Here is a 22,143-nt window from a genome sequence, read left to right on the forward strand (position 1 = left end):
AAGGCTATTTTGTAACATAATCCTCCCAAAAATATTGTTGTATTCCACTTCAGTGTGAAAAGTTCCTCCAGTCATATTTTTCCTAAAATCAAATCTCATGGACATTACCTGGGAAGATGGATTAGCTTCCATATTTGAAACCTTTTATTTCTTGTATCCAGTCACTTTTACCAAATATAGTTATATTCAAGTGTTGATCTCATCTCAAAATTCCTGAAGACGAACTGTCAGAAGAAGCATAAACGTCAGACAAACCGATTATTTTTGACAGTAGAAATGTGCAGTTCAATCAAGCTGGAATTCGGCGATGGCTGCGAAAACATTTGCACGGCTGCCTTTTCTCTGAGCTCCAGCAAACTGTAATGCACCTGCTGGTTTTCTCTGGCGTCTGCCCGTTGCCCTCGGTCAGAGGCGCTTCCCAGAATAAATATTATGCCCATCCATTTTTTCCACTGGCTCTGTTGATATCTCATCTCCCTCTTCATGTCCCTGAAATAAAGAGCAGAAGCAGCTTCTTTGGCAGGGAGTGAAGCTCTTCAGAAATGAGCACCAGTCAGAATTGCTCTGGAGTTTCATCTGTCTTTTCTGTTTTTTTGGTGGTGATGGTGGTGGGGGGGCTGGCGTTACCAAGGTTTTGGGCTGACCAAAGTTCAGGTAGTCGTAGATTAATTACTTTCGAGGCAAAATGTATAGTTAAAAATAAAATAGGGGCCACTAAGCTGTCCCTTGCTTTCTTTTAGCAAAGATGTTGCACACCTGTGAAAGGAAAAGGCATAGATGCATCAGCTAATGATTTGTGAATTTGTGCTTAATTGTGGTGTTATTTAAGGAGAACTTTGGGGGATACGGGAAATTTTTGCATACTTTGTGTAGCCACTACATAGCACAAAGCTTTTAGTTTAAAATGCTGGGCTACAGAGCTGGACCATGTGGTTGTAGCTCAAAAGCTTGAAACATCCAGTTAGCTCACCAAAAATACTGTTAGAAATGAATAATTAAAATATATTTTAATTAAAAATTGAGACTTTCTGTTGCGTAGAGTTTTTTAAAGCTCGTGGAGCATCAATAAGTCAGTTGATTTCCATGTAAGAAAGTGACTCCATGTCACGACCACACGCTGTACCAACACTTAACCAGGCTTTACCCTGAGGGCCTCTGCAGGCTTGGATTCCTTTACTCACGCTAGGTAGCTTTTCAGACCAAGCGTGTTGAGGCAGGCCTGGAAAGGACCACACCACCGTCACTGCATAGAATTACATACACTTCCAGCGAAGCGGAGTGATGAACCTGTGAGGTTTCATAGTGCAGGTGATGAAGATAAATGTGAAGGGTTCATTCAGTGATGCTGTTGTGTTACCATTTATCTTGATAGTAAGAGAAAGAATAGTAGACTGTTAGTAAATAGAGGTCTGTTATATATTGGAATCACATCAGTCAAGAAGGGATGCACAGTGATATCAGAATCATATCAGCAGATGTTGACTAATAAACCAATATTTGGTGATGTATTGATTGTGCTCTGGAACAGAAGAACATTCTGGTGATGCCGGGCTACTCCACTAAAATATCTGCATTTTATTCATTTTACTGCATGTGTAGCAAATATGTTGACATCTACAAATGGATCATCCACCAATATATCATCACTGTTGGAACAAAAGGTAACTTTACAGGAAGGAAAAAACATTTCTTAAATTTCAGTCTAAGTTAATGTAACAAAATGTTATTCTGTTTTGGGGTGTTTGTATTGGTTCATTCATCATTCAGTTTTGACACAGGGCAGCTGTTATTTTCAAATTACTAAAAAAGAAAAAAGACACATGGATATTCGAGGCTTTGTTCTGAAAGTGGCAAAGCGTCAGATTTCCTTGTAATGCTAATCTAGGCAGATTTAGTCCCAATTCCAATGTTTTGTAGATGTTTCTGTATGGGCAGATATGCACATGAAAGAAATACCAGCGCATCTTTATCAGAAAAGGGTTTATAACATATAAAATTTTGTCGCTGTCCATACAAAAACATGTATCTCCAAAATAGCAGCTTTTCAGGAGGGGGCAAAAACACTCTTAACCTTAAATGTAAGTTAACGTGAAGAGGTTTTATTCAAAGTGATTTTGGAGCATTTCTATTGGTCCATTCATTGTGACATTTTCACATGATGTAACCCGACAAAGATGACGATACATGTTTTTTCCGCAATATATGTCAATATATATATAGTCCAAAACTGATAAAATACTGTATGTATAAATTATTTAAAGTAACTTAATATAGGCTACTTATGTAACAGTTGGGGACCCACCTTAATTTTGGTCACCAAGAAATGTTTTTGTCTAAAAATGATCAAAGAGCTGCAAAACAAAAAAAAGGCTGAAATATTGAAAAATAAAATAATAATAAAAAAGGTTAAATAAATCTATAATTATTTGTCAACACTAATGCTAATGAAAATGAGGAATAAAGATTTTGTACTGTGTACTTGGATCATATTGTATGCATAAAGCAACACAAAAGAAAGAATCTTTTTAGATTTAAATTTTAGATACAATTTATAGATAATACGCATAATAAAATACATGCAACACAGTATAATACACATTTGTAAGCTATTAATACTTAGACATTTTGCTGTTGTCACCCAAATCTTAACAGTTGCGGCTCTGTCAGCATGATACTGTGTGTGTGTGTGTGTGTGTGTGTGTGGGAGAGAGGGAGGAAGGGAGAGAGAGCGAGCTTGTGGAATGTGCATTCTTTGGCAGGCAGTAGGCCGTCTGTTCTCTCCTCCACGTTTGCATACATTAATTCTTCCAACTTGTCAGCTATTTGTCATTAGCTCCTGTAAATAGATGATGGAAGTCTGGCCAGTTTGTGCGATGAGAGTAGTAAAGTTTATGGCTGTGTTCTGGCAAAGCTCTTGATGTTCTCAGAGATCCATTCTGAGCCACTTTTACTCAGCCAGCATTCGCCTTCTTAATCACTGTGTGGAATCATTTGTCTGAGGGTGCCAGTCTTATTGACCGAGAGGCAATATGGATGATTGTTGTGCGTTTTTTATATAGTTTCTGTATAGTCATATATTATATATAATGGGGAATGTTTGAGAACCCATGCACATCCCTTATTAAAGATAAACTGAGGTGGTTGGGAGCCTAGTAGTAGGAGAGTGAGCCCTCACCTGGAAGGTTGCAAGTTCAAATCCCACATCTGACTAAGTATATCTAGTTGTGGCCTTGGACAAGGCATCACTGCCCCAGGCGGGGCTGTTTTGCTGGCGATGCTGTGCTGCTCCCAGATTGGGCATAGTTAGACAGCAAAATGACAAATTTCCCTTGTAGGACCAATAAAGTACATAACATATAAACCATGCCACAGAGCACGATGGCTTTTCTAGCTCTGAAACCACTCGACTGTGAAGTTATCTAACCAATAAATGCAATTCTTTTAAGTTTAGTATATTTATTTCCGAACAGGATCATTTGTACAGTATTTAAATGGTATTTAATGATGTATCCTGATCAGGATTTACAGGCACCTGTTAAATAATCATTTTAAACAGAGTTGGTATTGGTACTTGGTATCAGAAGATACTTGAGAATCAGGTATCAGTGTCAGAAGGAAAACAGTTGTATTGCTGCATCCCTATATGTAATTTCCTTAGGCAAGTCCTTTGCTTTTGATTAGAAAATCAGTATTAAGGTCATAGCAAGGGTGTAACTGCAGCTTATCAACATGAGACTAATCATACGACTCAACCAATCATAAAATGATCTTTACATACTAGATAAGGAGAGGGCGCTGCCCCAGTCCACAGCTTTCAGGTTTTTACATAGACTGCAGTAGAAATGTGTAAAGAAAGTTATTCTACCTTCCACTAGCTTTCCTTACCATAATAACAACTGCAACCCTGCGTCTGACACGTCTAATACGAATGCCAAAAGAATCTAGTCTACTACAAACGTCATTGAAAACCCAGGAGGTCACACCTGAAGTCATTAGAGTGTGTCTGCCTTACTGAACAGCATGGGCACAGAACGTACCTTGTTTGCGCACTTGAGCTTTAAGTCAATAAATGAAATCATTTGTGATGCTGTTGCGCAGCCCGCACAAACATGTCCGAACTGTCGGAGAGGAAAAACATGGTGTTGGGGGGCTGGAGGAAAGAATATGGGCTGGTTCAAGTATAGCAGGACGCTAAATGCAGCCGCTTGAATCGCAGCCTTTGTGCGGTTTTACCATGAGCTGAGTGTGCCAGTCAGGCAATAAGGGCAGAAAATGTGTTTAACTTGGTGCTGTGCCCATTCGTACACTGTTCAAATAGCTGTATAGTTTCTCTCTCGCTTAAAAGCAGTTAGCCTAGTGTTTGAGTGGGTTTAAAGCAGCCATGGATGTATTTATTTGCAAAGAAATTGGCTATTTAAAGGAATTACGGCCTCAAATGTTCCAGACAATACGAGGTGCATTTGTGAGTTTAGAGTGTTTGTGTTCGAAATGTTTGACTCTTAACAGTGTTGTTTTAGGGAAGCACAGTAATGTTGGATTCTTACTGGTCTTGGCAGATACTTCCTTTAAAAAGTGGCCAGCATCAGACAGATATTTAGACTTGACTGATACTTCAAACCAAATTGATGGTGTATGTATTTTTCCATAATGCTGATCCAAGTAGATCTAGTCGCAGTTTATACATTTCAGAAATGTTTATATTTCAGCACTTATTCTTGATTATTTAATTACATTTAACCCAAAACCTTGAATTAGTACCTTAAGATAGTAAATTTACCTTATTTCTGATTTTACTTAGCCTAGATGGAGATTGTCAGCTAAGACATGTTTGGTGTCTAAATTTTGCTTCTGTTACTGGAAAAAACTAAAAGTAGAAGCCAGAAATCACCCAAATCTTTTCAGTAAATACATCCCCCAAACTTCTCCCAACCTGCTCGAACCACATCCAGACTTGTTAATGTGGTTCAGAGCAGTGGTACTCAGAGCAGTCTTCAGGGTCACCGAGAGGGTCTACATTATCTTGCTGAAACAAAAATGTGGACCGTCTAGCAGAGGTGGACAAAGTACACACATCATGTACTTGAGTTAAAGTAGAGATACCCAAGGTAAAATATTACTCCAATAAAAGTAGAAGTCCTTACTCTAGACCTCAACTTGAGTAAAAGTACAGAAATATTTGCCTTCAGATGTACTTAAGTATCGAAAGTAAAAGTACTAAAATATTAATTATGGCTCTGATGTCCTGTTATCATTTTTATAACCAGACTGGCTTCATGAACTCATTTTAGGTGAAAATCCTCCAGTGTCTCTCTTGGTAAATTAGTGATGCTGACGTCTATTAAAATGATCATAAGCACAAAACACTGAAGGTAAACAGTTTCCATCAGGGAGAACCGAGTGGCTCTGAAATCACTTTTACAAACAAGCAAAGTTTCAGTTTAAGATTACTTTGTAAATTAGTTACAAGTTGAATAAAAACTGGCTTTAAACTCAGGATCACAAATAGGTTTTCCTTTACTGTATTGATCTGTAGGTCTCTGATCAAAAACATAAACTAACCAAAACTAATTTACTATAAAATGAAAGTGTTTATATGAATTCAGAAAAAAAGAAGCATGCCAGTCACGACTGCATATGTGTACATAATTCTATATTGTGGTCTATTTACACAAAGTTAGGTTAGTTCCATAGTTCAGGTAGACGTATGTGCTCCCAAAGTTTTACGCTGCTGCACTGATGTTGAACCGTGTGCTTGCACTGGGTTGGTATGACCAACAGGTCAAAACAAGCTCAGAACAAAGTGACCGCTGTGTCCTGATTGGTTTTCTTGCTTTGCGCTTCTTTTGTTTTGACATGTTACGTTTTTATACACACAGAAACCAAAAGGAACAACAGATTTCTCAAAATGTAGTGGAGTAAAAAGTCAGATATTAGACTCTGAAATGTAGTGGAGTGAAAATAAAAAGTCGCCCAAAATGGAAATACTTCAGTACAGTACAGATACACGAAAAACTACTTAAGTACAGTAACGAATTACATTTACTTAGTTACTGTCCACCACTGCCGTCTAGGGGGGCCTAAAGACTGCTTTGAGAACTGCTAGTTTAGGTCTTAGTATGACTGACTGTGAACTACGAAAATGAAGGAAACTTCACTGTATAACTGAACTCAGTGGGCAGCTATGACTTCTGACTCCCCTGCAGAATCTGACTCTCCTTTGCTCGCACACACATCAGGCATATGGACTGTTATTAGTTTATAAATATGTATCTTCAGTTTGAAAATTCAAGATGAACAGTTATTTATAAGAAGCAAAAGTCACAAATGTTATCTGACATCTGTGCCTGTGTGGCATCCATGCTTGAGAAATTGAGTCAGAATTCAGCACAACATCTGTTGTCTAAAAGGTTCTGACTGCTGTGTTCAACTACACAGTGAAGTATTTTTAATTTCCTTCAATCAGAATCTGTTTTAAACCACACTGACAAGTCTGTGGGACCTTAATGAAGTCCTGGATGTGGTGTGAGATGGTTGAGAATGCTTTGGGTATGTATTTATTTGTAGAGAAAAAATGAGTGACTGTTGGCTTCTGATTGTTAGTAACATTAGCCTTGCAGGTCCAGTTCTAAACTAACGGAGGAAAAAATCGGATGCTAAGCTTGTCTTGGCTGATTGACCACATCATTTGCTCCTGTAAAGTGCACTATTAAAATGCTGATTTCTTGAATTGTGATTAGAGGACACAATGGCATTGAGCTGCTACATTAACAACAGGCTGTGTGTTGGACTGAAAGTTGGGCTGGCCTTTAAAATGCCCTATAAGTCTGCATGGCTGTCTTACCAGGTGAAAGGCCTCTCTGCTGGCAGAGAAGCATGTCACGAAGGGGTGGGAGGAAAAACCTTGAGTCCTTTTTAATCACTTCCTTTCCTTGCAATCTTTATTATTTTTTTTTTTTAGAAGAAACAGCCATAAAAACATAACAACACTCTATTGTTTTTGCAGTAGGACTTTTCATTTGATTCATTAGATTTTTCTAGCCGTTTTTTGATGCTCTGCTGAAACAGTTACACTGTTTGCTCTTCCACCTTCGCCTTCTCTCGTTCTTATTGCTCAAGCAACAGCTTCTCCCGAGGAAACTTGGCACCTGCTTGGGCCTTCACAGCAGTGGGCTTGTTCTTTTTGGGCCAGGGCGGGTCTCAGCCCATGCTGTTTTTCTTTGCCCTCCCACGGCCCCCCTCTGCTCCACTCCCTTCTCTCCACTCTTGTCAGTTCACAAGCATTCCTCTGGTATTTATATTTCCCTCCCGCGCCTAGCCATGCTAGCACAGACCTTGGATTCAGCTTTAGCTTGATAGCCGGCCCCTATTCCTTTACTGCACATTGGCTCCAGGCTGGTCATGTGACCCTGGAGGGGGCGGAGACTTGGCCCCTGGCCCTACGCCCAGATTCCGTACAGCTCTAAGGTCTCATATCTCACACGTGTGGGGCTGTTGGTGGACACACATTTGCGTGACTGTGTGTTGTTGTTTTTTTTTCAGTATTTGTTTTTCGGGGAAAGTTGGGGGGGTGGCAGTTGTGTAGCCATGTTCAGGGAGCTGCCAGAGTCCGAGAGCAGCGAGTGTTTGGGCAGTATGACCCCAGAGACACAAGACATCTACCTGAGGATGGATCATCTCCGCAGACGCTCTGGCTACAGGCTGGGCCGAATCATCGCCCGCCAGCAGCTGCTGAGGAGGATAGCTGCAGGTATGGCCAGGTGGCGTTATACTCACTTAGTGTTCCTGAAGAGCCTGTGTACTTTGTCTTTGAGAACATGTGGCTTAGAGAATGTTGCTTGTTGGAAGCTTTGGTCGACTTTGACTTTGCTGGGCTCCGTCTTAGCATTTCAGCTGTGAATGCACCTTTTATGTATGTTTCCTGTTATTTTGGTTCCTTTTGGTATGATAATTCTAAGAATAACAGTTTTAACGAGTCACATTGAGACATGAAGCAGTGGAGTTTTCAGCTTATTTTCAAGGAACTGTGCTGTAATGAAATGCTCGGTAAGCTTGTTGTCATTAATAATTAATAGCACACTGTTGAAAATAACCATGCCAAAAGGGCCTATTTGGAGAAATGCCATAGAAAAGTATTTTACTTTTAGAAGCATTTAATTGAGTGGTTTCAGTTGCATTTTTAAAAGAACCATCCTTTTAAAGTTCTTTAGGGAACCACAAGAAGATCTATGGAATTACTCCAAATAAGCTTTTATTTGTGACTCTTTTAGTAATTTCATAGAAAAATCTATTTTGTTTCCCTAAAGAACCAGGTTTGAAAAAGATGTGTGCAGATGTGGAGAATCTTTAGATTTTTTTAAAGGTTGTGTACTGGTTTAAGGATTATTCCTAAAACCTTTACGTTATGTGGAAGTTCTTTACACTTTAAAAATGTTCTTCACTCTCATATCATTTACAAAAAATGTTCTTTAAAGAACTGTCCACTGAAAGGTCCTTTAGAGTCTTTTTGAATTGCTCCATCAAACTCTTTTTGCCACCTTTTTTCTAGGAGTGTACCAATTTTACCGTTCTTCGTAGAACTTTTACATTTTGTGGAGGTTCTTTATTTTTAAAATTTTTAAAATTTTAAAAAGGTTCTTCACACTCACATCTCATTAAGAAAAAGTGTTTTTTTCCTGTGGCATTGCTCTGAAGAACCATTCCTGACTTTACTTTTAAGAGTACACTTTATCCTAGTAATGTCTGACAGCCACACAAGTCAGTATCAAACTATGTGACAGGAAAGTTGTAAGGTCATCAATGAGTCGTGGTCAGTTAAAGTGAGTCATGCTTGTGAGTTTCTAAGAATGTTGACACCTCAGGCTGTTGCTTTCAGTGAAGGACAATGGTAGAAAGCCTGTGCAAACGGGATTTGACCCCTCGGAGCAGCCGGGCCCACCCTACTGCTTTTGTTCTAACCAGCATGGAGGCTCACCTGGGGGGAAGAGCACGCATGACAAGAGGGGTTAGGACCCTCACACCCCCTTCCCCTTACAGACACATGTACATTTGCACACACATTTGCAGGTGTGGCCCCTCAAGCCCCCAGTAAGTTCAGAAGACACCCGTATTTTAAAAGCTCTCAAAGATAACATTTCCATATAATCCACTGTAATACATTTTACGAGAATGACCAAATTGTAGAATTCTTTTTTTTTTAATGCTTTTCTTCAGTGGTCCAAATTCGAAATGGAGCAAAGTGACCTGCTAAAGCTTTTGGTAGGAAGTTAACTGTAACGTGGCCCTGAGTGTGTGAATGCATACGTGTGTTATCAGTCATACTGTAGGTTATTCTTTGACTGGAGACCATGAAATCTCAAGGCCCAGCACAGGCATGTGTTATGCATTCAGGGGATCTAGATTATCTGTGATGGGATGCAGAAGGACGTGTGGGGTCTTGTAGTTAGGGGTTGCAGGCAGGGGGGATCAAAGTTGTCTGGGGTTGACATCAGCACAAGGTATTTAGGTCAGTTGTGCTGGAAAAAATGTCAGTTGTCTGCAGCTCCACAGCACTGCTGAAGAGAATTATTCAATAACGGAGAGCCATAATCTTCCTGAAGTGTAAGATTACAGTGGTTTCACAGACAGACAGCACTGTATTGTATTGTGAATAGTACCTCATGCAATTTATTATTTTTTTTGGAGGGTTCCAAGACTAGACATTCTTTTCATCTGTGTGTCCATATTTGTCCAGTTCTCAGTTTAAACCTTCTCTCATAGATTTTTTAGGTAGTTGGTGGACAGTTAAGGTCATTGCAAGTTTGATATATTTCTGTTTGGATAGTTAAGTCATCTACAGCCTGCTGGAAAAAGTAGTGCATTAAATTTACTTGATGTAAAGCATTTATTTCAGCTTAGTACACTGTAATATAGTATGGGAAACAAATATAAAGCCTAAAGAACAGCAGAAAGCTAAAAATTGTGAATTATTTCTGTGTAATAAGAGGTTTCCTCAGCTTGGGATAGATGAACTGTTGTTTGGGCAATGCTGAAGGTTAATTAAATTTCCTGTTTGAATAGGCATTTTGGCTTTATCATAAAATGAGGGACATTTTTGAATTGTATATCTGCAATAGGTAGACAGCTTTGCTAGAAAGGCCTACAAAAATGGTGTATTCTGTCAAAACAGAAGTGTTTGGGACCATTTTTCAAGAAGATGATAGCATGTCCATATCTCATATTGAAGGAAATCGTCCACAAAGGATAAGACAGATGGTCTCTGAGAGAAAGTGTGATGCTCAGCATTTTGAGAAAAGTACATGTGGATTTTATTATGCAGAAATTACATAGAAGTACATGGTGGATGGCGATGACTTCAAAAGCTTCTGAGATACATTGGGCGAAAGCTAGCCACGATCATGGCATTTATGTTCATTTTAGCTTGGGCTAGTAAAGAGTGGCAAATGTAAACTTAGAACTTTATGATGTAGAACTTTTAGTAGCCCATTAAAGTATCCACCCTAACCACTTTTAGCGAAAGTGTGCTTACTTTTTATGTTATTTTTTTTCCTCATATATTTTCCCCATTAAATGTCTCTTAGGAGTTCTGGGTCAACATGCAGTTTGCAGCTGTCAGTACAGCCAAGTGAGAACGAAATTACGGCAAGAACAGCAATGTTACGAAGCATAAATAGCGCAGAGCTTCAGCAGACATGAGAATGTGGCTTCATAATAACTTATTGAAAAAGCCCAGTTGCTAGAGTTGAAATCTGAGTCAACCAGATGAACAACTGTCAGTCGAACAACGCTGTTTGCTTCTAACAGACTTGCTTTGACCAGCTTATACATTATATTCTCTTTATCACTGGATTCGGCCCTCACTAGTAGGCTGGGCAGGGAGCATCAAGCTAACTGGCTAACATGCTACACTAATAAAACATGTAAAGCTCAAACTTTTAAATGAAGCATTACTCAAAACGTGAGACATGGAAAGTCAAGAATATTACTTATATGTCTGTTACAAGCTAAAAATGTCAATATTCTGACTAGAGCTGGCATAAATATCCTGTACAGCACCAGGCTAACCCTACTAACCTGATGCTAACGTAGCTAACAATCCTGGTGAAAATAAGAGGAGCATTATTGAAGCCCTGGTTTAAAAAACAGCAGGACGTCAGACCTGTGTAATGTCGCTGCATAATGGTTCTCTGCCTATACCGGACTCTCAGTGTAAACACAGTTAAAAAGTTAAATGAAATGACTTTGTTAGAGTGAATAATTTGTGTAGGTTCTAAATAGGATCCTCTGACTAGAGCTTTTCTCTCATGCAGGTACAGATTTCTGTTGTCACATAAATTAAGCTACAAACATCAGCACAAAATCATTCGAGCATTCCAGTGATAAATATTATTGATATTTTTTATTTATTCCCACATTTCTATCACGTTAGTATGTATTTATTGCTGTATGTTCTGTCCACAAGTCACTCAAAACATCATGGGGTGCAAGAAAAAAAAATATAATCCAGTCATTTTGTCAACTTTGTATTTTTGTTGGCATAGAATCATCAAAATATTATAGATGCAGGCCCTTTTGTTTAAATAAAAACTGGACTCTTATGTTCAGGTTTCAGGCTACTTCATATATATGCTGATGTCTGTCCCCCCCTGTCAGTAGTACATTTAGTGGTCACTACAAGGAATGTTTTATAATATATTGGTGCTTTATTACAGTTCATGTGCCAAAGTCATACACCTGCAACTATCAAGTACTTAAGATCCACTTGAAATGACTTGAAATGATTTCAGAACCAAAACTATCTATTTTATGATCTTTGCATGTCTGATTTAAGGTTTGGCAGTATGATGATTGGTCGCTGGCTAATAATGGTTGGTTATCAGTCAAAAATTTGCCAAAATTTGCACACAATTACTCCAAAAGGTAACTAAACTAAGGGACAACATTACATAATGATGAAGTTAGTTGACACTTAGAATCTTTCAAATTATGTCCAGTCCCTCTGATTGGCTGTATGTCATCTTCCTTAGCCTATAAGGAGGTGGGTGTGAGGGTTAAAGTTTGCCCAAAGGGGCAGGAGAAAGTAAAAGGTCGGCCGTATGACCCTCACGACACGTTTCTGCATTCCATCTGGTCAGCTCTGTTGACAGAGCGAGAGTGAGAGGGGCTGGCTGCACTCAGAGGCACTCACCCATGCCTTCAGCCTGAGCTAGCACACACTCGCTCCAGCATGGCTTCCATTAGCAGGCCAAGAGGGCCTTCCTGAGAAGGGAGAGCAGCACTGAGTGTATATCATCACTGCCATAACAAAACCTCTCACTATGAAAATGAAATATACTGTTATTGGTTATGAGTGTTTCCAAAAATAAATGTAATATACTGTAATATATTTTCAGTACATCAGTCTTTGTATAGACATTATCTCTGGAGTGGTAACTTTATAGGAGAATGAAAAAACAGCCTTAACTTTATTGTCTGTTTAATGCCTGGTTCTTATTGCCACCACTGTGAACAATCCTAAATTGGTTATTTCCTCTAGAAGAGACGGTTTCACATCAAACCAGTAACTTTGTTCACATTCTAAATATTAAATTATGCAAAAATTCAAAAGCATTGGTAAAATTCCCCTTTCACTGAGGACATGAGTGCACTGCTCTTTTATTAGCTGATGGTAACATTCTAACTCTTCTGCCGGGATCACTTTAGCGAACTCTATCCGCTGCTAATGGCCTATGTAGTCAGTTAACAGACAGTCACTTTTATGTGTCGACAGTGTTGATTCAAGTAAGAGTGTCCCCTTTTCCCCTTTTATGAAGTCTGATTAATAAGAGTGCTCCAGCAGACAAGTGCAGGCTTTCTCAACTACATGAGTGACGACAATGTTTAGTCTATGTAGGGCTTTGCGGTGGATTTTGTAGGAATTCTCTTTGTCCCTGTATTATTTAAAGTAGACCATTGTGAGAGCCACATTGCTTTGCTGCTTTGGCATCTCTTTCCTTCAGGATTTCAGAATGTGGCCATCTGGTTACCAGACAGGATCTACTAGGATCCACACATCTGTTACTGCTGCTCATGCATGCGGTGTACAAATGCACACACAACGTGCAAATGCACCCTATAAAATGTGCGCTTTTACGCTTACAAAGACAGACAAACAAGTGCTATATATGCGCTCAAACACTACCCACTCAGTGCAGAGTCAAAGAGCTATTCATGACTTCATGCAGAGGAAATTTCCTGCTGAATTTTTGTAACCCTCTCCCGAATTCCTGATCATTTTCCCCATGCACAGCTCACACTGCTGTTTTCAGCCTTTGGCTTCTGCCTTTCACTGGAAAATTATTACACAGAGCCAGATTGCTCTAAGGAGTGCTGTGGTGTCCCTTGAAATGCTGTCAAAAGTTTTTTAGCAAATGATAGATCTGTTTAGGTGAGATATTTCTTTTATAACACCATTGATAATGGCTTACCTTCTCAAAAACTGATCACTTGTAGTATTGAAAAAAGTTTTTTTCAGTGCTACTAGATAGTAAATAGTTCAATTATTATCTTTTAATATATTTAATTCTTCACTTTCTCCTAAAACATACATTTCTAGTGTTTTAGGTGAATAAAAGAAAGCATGCCAATATTTGAGCGTTCTTAAGCCTTAAAAAGGCTAAAAATAGATTCTAAAATGAAACGACCCAATGATCTCTTTTTTTTTTACTTTTAGAGATATTTAATTGTAAGAATTATACCTAATATCCAGGTTGAAAAGAGTCACAGTGTATAACTATCTCAAAATTGAACACCAACCAGAAATTTTCAGCCAAAAATGGTCAGAAACTGACCAGTGGAAAAGGGCTACAAGACAAAATAAAGTCAATTACATTGAAATGACAAAAAGTTTTATTACACACTTCTATAACCTGAGAATAGCTCGGCCAGTTTGTATTAGTAATTCCTGTAGTTACTGAATATTATGCCTTAGTATGTCATAAGCCTGGGGTTTTAAGGGGTTATTACATGGCTTATCTGAGTTTATGTCCATTGTTGGAAATGGTATTACCTTTTCTTTTGTTGAGGTCTTAACCTCTTATTCTCCAGGGTATATTTTGTTTTTTCCATCTGAATTTATTTTTATTCAATAACTTTTATTCAGTAACTGCATGAAATAAGTGCTCATTTTTATTTTATTTCAAACGAACAGAAAATGTGTTATGATCATACACATATTGTTATATGCTTAAAATGTACTGCTGAAAGCCAAAAATCTTGGACACTCTTTGTATTATTTTATAAAAATCATTTTTACAGAGCAGATCACTGAAGCTACTCCATCTGTTTGTAGTTTATAGCCCAGATTTGTGGTAAAATGGGTCGACTTTCAGTAGAGAAAAAATTGTGAGTGCAGCTTCTTCTATTATAAGGGTTTATAATTACATTACCCATCTATTTGAATTAGACTAGAAGACAGTTACAGCACCCACTTTTTGAATGTAGCTTATGAAATATCAAAGTTATGAAGAATATGACAAAGTGCATTTTAAAACCACAATATACATTAGAATAAAGTCATATTCATAATTCAAATAAAAATAAAAACAAGAAAAAGTAACGAGAATTTCTTGACACCTTCACAGCCACCACAGAGACTTGTTAATATCATCAATTACATCATAAGCACAATTTAATTTAGTGCACAATTTAATGAAAAACTGATCTCCTGGTCAAACCAGGAGAATGTTCTTTATTCAAATATTAACACTTTTCTCAGTAAATAAACACAAACTACACAAATAAATAGATTTGAAAATGTATCTTGGATGCCTAAGACTTTTGCATAGTACTGTATGTATCAAATATTTGTATTTGTTTTAAACATATTGTGTGCTGACTGTCTGACTATAGAAGGTTTTTGTGCTCATCTTGCTATTAATTTTCCCAGGCCATGTTTAAATTGTTTAGTTGTTTATTTGACATATGTTAATTGAGCTGTATAACTTTGAATATTTCTAGTCCTGAAACCACTGGATGTTCAGATGCTGACATTTCTTTTGCCAGTATTGGTTCAGTATAGAGTGTTTCAATAGTGCGCTTGGTGTTGGTATCAAAGTCAAAATTCTGGTATTGTGGTAACCCTACCATCTTACCTAGCACTTTTTCATCCCTTACATCATCATTAGATAGTGAAAAGGGCAGGACTCTCACCTTTTGAACATCATTTTTAGCATCCATTAGGCCCATATGGGACTTGCTAGCACTTCTTGTTAAGATCATTATCTTACTGCTAAGCTGTGCTTTGGGCTGTTGCCTTTCATCCTTCACTTCTGGAGTAGCGCTGTAGCAGCTGTACATCGCTGCTGTCAGAACAAAACCATGTATCTCCAAAATGATAAATTTACAGGACACACTTTAATTTTAATGTAAATCAAAGGAACCAGACTTTTTCCCAAGTCATTTTGGGCTGTTTCTTTTGGTCAGTTCATCTTGAAATTTACATACAATGTAAAGAGCAACAGGCAATTTCAAATTATGTCAAAAACCTGAAAAACGTCACAAATGGAGTTTTTTCCGACAGCAGCGACATATTAGATCTGTCTGTACCAACTCATGAGGCTCCTTAGCTGGTGAATTTAAAGCAGAACTAGCACACTGTTTTGGTTTATTTGGATAGCTTTTCTTCTTTTAGAAAGATCCCTTATTCTGTTTTTATGATACAAGTTGATTTGGAAGCTAATGTAGTTTGAAAATACTAAAATAAAAATTCTTTATTTGCAGTAAGCTGATGAAGTTGTAGAGGACTTTAGGCCACAGCAGCCTGACTGTTTCAGAGAAATTAGAAGGCTTATCTACTGTGAGTGTGCTGCATAATTTGTGTAATAACAATAAAAAAGGCTAATGAATGTTGTTCCCTGAAAGTTCTTCCAAGTTACGTTGGCAGTAAAGGTTGAGTGAACTCTCTGCTTTGAGAAGAGGCTCTTGTTCTGAACAGCTCGAGAATCCAATCACTAGAGCCTAACGGGAGGTTTGTGAGAAGTATGAGGGCAAAGCCTTTCTTTTTGTTTTGGACAGCCGGAGTAGGGGAGAGTGTTTAGCCACTTGAGCCTGAAGGAGGACGAGCACTCAAGTTCTTCCTCTCTCCTTTACTCAATGGATGTCCCATTCAGCAGTGCTGTAGGCTCATTTGGGATGGGTACAGGTTTGCATATATGAGTGCCAGCTATTGAAATGTTTTAATGTGAAGGAGCTCTTGAGAATGTGAGCTATTGCTACACAGTCCCATCAGCACTGCAGTGTCTGAGACATGTTATTGAGGGAAGGTTGAAGCACTCCATGGAATTTAAATTATAATGTGTATGTTTGCCTAATGATAGTATTAAGTTCTGATTTTTTACCAACAACACTGGATTGTTATTATGTTAAAATGTTCAGAACAGCATTCCCACTAGAGCAAAGTACAGACTATTACGAGAAATGACTCAGAGGGCTCTTAAAGCAGACAAGCTCCACAGGTACCAGTCTGAGTGTTGGCTCTACACCATGTATTACGTTTGAGCTTGGGGGGTTTTCTGCAATCGTTCAGTTTCAGTTTGGGGGAAAGACCCAAGTTTGTTTGCTCTGATATAGTAGGTGCTGTTTTATATGGACAAAGGATGTGGGGGAAATGGGAATTTTCATCTTAATAATTAACCAGTATGACACAGCAGCCATGTGACCCACTTCTATCTATGAGGCACCACTTTTATGATGCTTATGGAATCCATTCTGTCTTTTGCATGTAGACGGTAGGGGTAAGGAAGTATGATGACACAACTGTTACTGTGATAAATTATGGTCTGATATGCCAGTATAAAATCTCTATTTATATTGAGATCTCTTGTTACCATACCATTATGAGAACATAGAAAATATACAAGCTTACAATTCAGTGAAATGCTGATTTTTTAGCAGGACAGCTTTGCGAGTGAATTTATTAAACTACACCGTGTTACTGCAGAACTTGAGCACCTTAACACGTGCACATAGACAAGGACACATTATTAGATGCAACTGAAAAAGCAGCTGCTATTATTGCTGATGTTAGCTAGGTCCAGAAACATTGAAAGCATATTTTTCTGACCACATATATTCTGCCTATGAGTTGACACATGACCCAGTGAGGAGAAAATACCTTGTGTAGAACACGAGCCCTTATCAGCATCCAATGTTGTACTGCTTAGTTGTAGTGTTAACTCATCTGAAGAGGCAGCCTCTGCTACACATCCAGCACAAAAACATACAGATTTCCCTTTGCTATTTTAAAATAAGAAAGCTACCGAGGTAAGTATAGCTTTTTTTCTCTTTTTATTTTCTCGTGGTTAATATCTGTTAATAAACTTATGGATACTGGACTATCAAAATAAATAAAAATTATTTTACCTAATTTTTATACTGGCCAGTTACATGCCTAATAGACAGTTGTGATTTCGTGCAATTATAGAAAGACTACAAACACTGACACTAGTGGTGTCACACTTAAATCTATATAGTAAGAAACAGATTGGTTGTTAGCCCTTATTTATTTTTTGCTATTTGTTTGACTTTCCCCTTGTATGTTGTGCTTAAAAAATATTTTTTAGTGATTTAGTGAAAATTGGGACAAGTGCTGGTGCATTGAGTCTGTTGAAATATATTGGCAAACCTCAGAAAGCTAAATAATGCGATTTTTTGTGTTTTTTGGCCGTTTTCAGGTATGAAAATATTACATTTTTGCCATATCTTCCACCCCTACTAGACCACATTCTTAATTAAGTTAATTAAGTGATACTTTTTTTAATCCCAGAAACGAGGAAATTCCACCTCCACATTTAACCCATCCATGAATTGAAACACCACATACACACTAGTGAATACACACACACTAGGGGGCAGTGAGCACACTTGCCCAGAGTGGTGGGCAGCCCTATCCACGGTGCCCGGGGAGCAATTGGGCGTTAGGTGTCTTGCTCAAGGACACCTCAGTCATAGACTGTTGAACCGGCAACCTTCCGGTCACAGGGCCAGTTCCCTAACCTCTAGCCCATGACTGCCCCCACGTTCTTGCAACACTGCTTTGTTAATGGTCACTTTATAAAACCAAAGGACTCACTAATGATTTAAAAGAAGTTCCCTCAAGCTGGAAGTCATAAGAAGGCAACATGATATGTGCTGATATTGTTATATTTGTTCTATCACGTACACATACATTGAAAAATAAATGCCTGTTGTCTGCAAGATAATGACTACATTTGAGTCATTATATATACTGCTGTCTCTTAGGTTAGTCGTTACCAGAACTGTCTGACTGCAGCTCTCGTTGTTCTACCTTTTTTGTTGTGGGAGCTGTAGTCTGTCCTGCAGATGGCTAATCATTGACAGGCTTCAGTAAAGTGTGCTTGGGCATTACAGTAACGGCTGCGCACAAAGTCACCCATTAACAGAACCATGGGTGTGAGTACGCAATCATCTCTCTTCCTGTGTTGTCCCACAAATGACTACAGTAAACACCCTTTAAAATGGAAAAGATGAAGAACTGAAATATATTTGTGTCTGGAAGCTGTACTGGTGTTGATAGCTGACACTGAATGGTTGGTTAGGTTGTCTTTATTAGATGTACTTGGTCAGATGTGACTAAATAAATGAAAAAAATTTGGTTCTTTTAGAGCTTGTTGACCACTGACTGTATGTTCAGAGATGGAACAAATGTGTTTGTATGTTCTTATTGTCCTTGTTTTCTGCCTTGTGCAGTTTTATGAGTTATGTTCGGATTTTAGCTGGTGATTGCCCCCTGCTGGCAGAAATATGCACTACATGTTTCTAAAAGGAGAGAATGACAGGCCTTGTGCATTTGGCCAACCGCAGAAGCTCAGCTGCTGTCTGTTCAGTTCATAGTATGCATCCCTCAAAAAACAACGGTGTGAATATAGCCCAGGCCATGGTCACACATGGATAACAGTGATCTGAGCAATATATAGCACTGTCATTAAGCTGTTTATATACATTTATTGAATATTAATACAAAAACAAGGAAATTAAGAATATAAATCCTCAAAAAAAATGTAATATTTGACCAAACAAGGTCAAATGGAACATATGACCGAGCAAAACAAAAACAGTTAGCATACTGTTGCTTTCAGTTTCAAATGGAATTATTTCCCACTACTGTGATGTGATGTTGCAAGTAAAATAAAGGGAGCAAATACAGGAATATAGACCTGTGCTGGTAACAGATGCCCCTTATGGCCTTGTGGAAAACAACCATAGTTTAACCTGTTCAGCCAGGCAAGGTGGAGTTCAACCTGTGGCTAATCTAGTAAGAAAGAACCGAGATGAGAATGTGGCATTACCTTTCTTGTAATTTACTTTTGCCTCATGTCCAGTTTTATGAGAGCTAAGACGTTTTCCCTTCAATCCTTAAGCTGTTTTGCCTGAAACCTGATGCTGTGGCATGTGGACATCTAAAACTGTACACCATACTGTAGGAAGCTTTTTGTATAGCCGTGATATCTGGCTGCTGCAGTGACGTTCAACCAGCACGGCTCAACAGCCGCATATTCAGACCAATCTCATCTATGTTAGGCACAATAAATGTGGTTTTACTGTAGGATTTCACTGCGCCCATCATGTTTAACAGTTCAGTTGTGTTCCCATAGATAATACTAGTGTCCTGCTATGGCTTTCATTAAATAAGTCGACCACAGTAACTCAGTTAACCATCAGTGGGCACAGGTCCACAGGAAAGTGTGATATGGCAGCACGGGAAAACCAGATTACAGTGCTGGAGTGTGTGAATGTGTTGTCTTTATTATAAAGCTGAAGGAATTACAGGACACACACACAGTAGTTATGACACAGCAGTGTTGTAAAGAAGCATTCAGTCATACCGTTGCTTTCAGGTGGCTTGACATTATTAAAGGGCAAGAGAGACTCTTAACACTCACTGACTCACTCACAAACACATACATGCACCTCACAAACACAGTAAGCATGTGTATATATTCATCAACACACAAGGCATGCACAAGCTCAATGAGTATGGTTTTGAAGAGTCCTGGAAAAGTGGATAGCTGTGAGATGGAGACACATAGACTCAAAATAACAGATAGACCAGTATGAAGTTCAGCCTTTGTCAGTATTGCAGTACTGGTGCGTAACTGGCATCATTTCAGTGACTGTAAAGGGACTGTTAACTATGACCTGAGTTTAACTTGCATGTAGGAGTGGGCAGTATAATGATTTTTAAGTTAGATGATGGGGTGAGGCAAAGCTACGACGCAGTTTGATATGCTTTTTATAACATATCACAAGCATCGTCAGTATTTTTACGGGAGATGTGCAGGAGTACTCAAGTACCCCATTAACCATTTGCCATGCCAGTATCTGAAAACTGAAATCTTTACTCAGGTATTTGTTATGTGTCATTATGAGAAAACAGAAAATACACTGGTTCACAATTCAATGAAATATTGATGTTGCTGTTTTAACAGTTTCTGTGAGTGTGTTAAACTGCACTTTGCCACTACGGAAAATGTGTGCATTAACATGAGCGCATAGCCAAGGACGTATTGTTAAAGATAGAACTGAGAATGAGCTTTTGCAAATTTTAAGGCAATCTTACTGACTTTACTGACTTTAAGTTCATTCTTAGAATCATTTTTACAATGTGACTCTATGAACTGTTGACACGTTTCAAGGACCTAAAAATGTGGATAACCAATGACATCACGCTGTAAAAAATGATATCTCAGCAAGAAAAATCATCTTAAATCTACTTCAAATATCTAATATTTCCCATCATGGGGATTATTGTAAGGATTGTAAGATTAATTAGCTTATCTATATTTTAACTTGTTCATTTTACTTGTTTTAGGTCATTTTGTCTATGGAACGTGTCTTTCTCCATAGGCTGATCATTCATTGGTCAATAAAGATAAACAAGCATTTAGGAATAGGCAATATTATAATATTCTTACAACAAATATATTAGAGTTTAGGTGATACAGTATTTAATATAACTTGCTTGATATGATTATGAGTTCTAACTGAAATTCTTTAAAGCTCAAATAATTCACAATATGAATTTCACATTAAAAGTTGTTATAACCTTCATAATACACAGCAGTTATAATTGGCTTTGAAAATGACAAAACTTGAAAAGGTTTGTAGGAAAGGTTGAAATGAATTCATCCTGAATGCTGCTTTGATACTCCAGTTCCAGAAAATTCCCACTAACAATAATCGCCTCCACAAAATTGGATTTGAGTTGGAACTCGGAACATGTTTTTCATTTCCTCACCCTTTGTGTGCTTATTCCACCCTCATTCATTCCTTCAGTTAGTTCTTTCTCAGCGCTAACATAATCGACCGTCTTCACGTTTACTGTTCGAGAGGCATAATAATATTCTCTCAACAAATACTGCTCAGCGTCTCTCTGGATTTGGTTACAGAGCTCATATTTGAGCTAACAGTGACAAGCTTTGACGAGCTAAAGAGGAATATCTCCTCAAATCCGGCTTGATGTCCTCTCTCAGGGAGAACGAAGTGAGCGGCCTTCGCTGAGGTCTATGAAATGGCTGTCAAAACACTTCAGCGTGTGTGGGAAAGTGTCTGTGTGCCAGCATCTGGAAGTGTTTAGCCCAAGTTCAGAGAGTGAGGGTGAGGTGTGTTGGGCAAGAAGTTTTCTCTGATCGATTTTGAGCCCTGCTGGGGGGCCCTGGGTGGTTTTTAGGTCCCAGGAGCTGATTTGGGGTCTGCTTTGCTGAATATAACACATTGCTCAGGATGTGGAAGCAAGGATCACACCTGCCTTAAGCAAAAGATAAACAAAAAAATTAATTTACACAAATTCCCCTTTATCCTAGAGGGAATTTCAGCCAAGCTTGGAGCAAAAATCTGCTGATTTAGATTTTTTTTGTTTTTGTTTTTTAAACTCTATATGATATAATGATATCTATAAAAATGGACAAAAGTGTGTTGCATAGCTGAAAGCAGTAGTAAAAGTAGTAACATCCATCCTAAAACCTTTGGCTGATCTTGTATGAACTATGTTTGAGATAAGGAGAACATTCTGATGTTTTTTTCATCAAACTATCACTTTGAGGAGATCTAGAAGTGGCAGCTGGTGCAGCTGAGAGCAGGGCTGGCATG

General features: G+C 38.4%; 1 protein-coding gene across 5 annotated transcripts in view; it reads left to right on the forward strand.

Moving 5' to 3' along the window:
• The window catches only part of stard13b (StAR-related lipid transfer (START) domain containing 13b), a 133,005-nt gene that overhangs the window by 80,257 nt on the left and 30,605 nt on the right, over positions 1 to 22,143 (forward strand). The window contains exon 1 of one of the 5 annotated variants that reach the window (XM_017708620.2): positions 7,473 to 7,747. The exons of the other annotated variants lie outside the window; for them this stretch is intronic. Within the exon in view, the coding sequence (XP_017564109.1) occupies positions 7,585 to 7,747 (163 nt within the window). The 5' untranslated portion in view covers positions 7,473 to 7,584. Of the gene's footprint in view, positions 1 to 7,472; positions 7,748 to 22,143 lie in introns of those variants that run through there. 5 annotated transcript variants of the gene reach the window in all.

The sequence above is a fragment of the Pygocentrus nattereri genome, chromosome 17 (assembly GCF_015220715.1).
Source record: "Pygocentrus nattereri isolate fPygNat1 chromosome 17, fPygNat1.pri, whole genome shotgun sequence".
NCBI classification, from domain to species: Eukaryota; Metazoa; Chordata; class Actinopteri; order Characiformes; family Serrasalmidae; genus Pygocentrus; species Pygocentrus nattereri.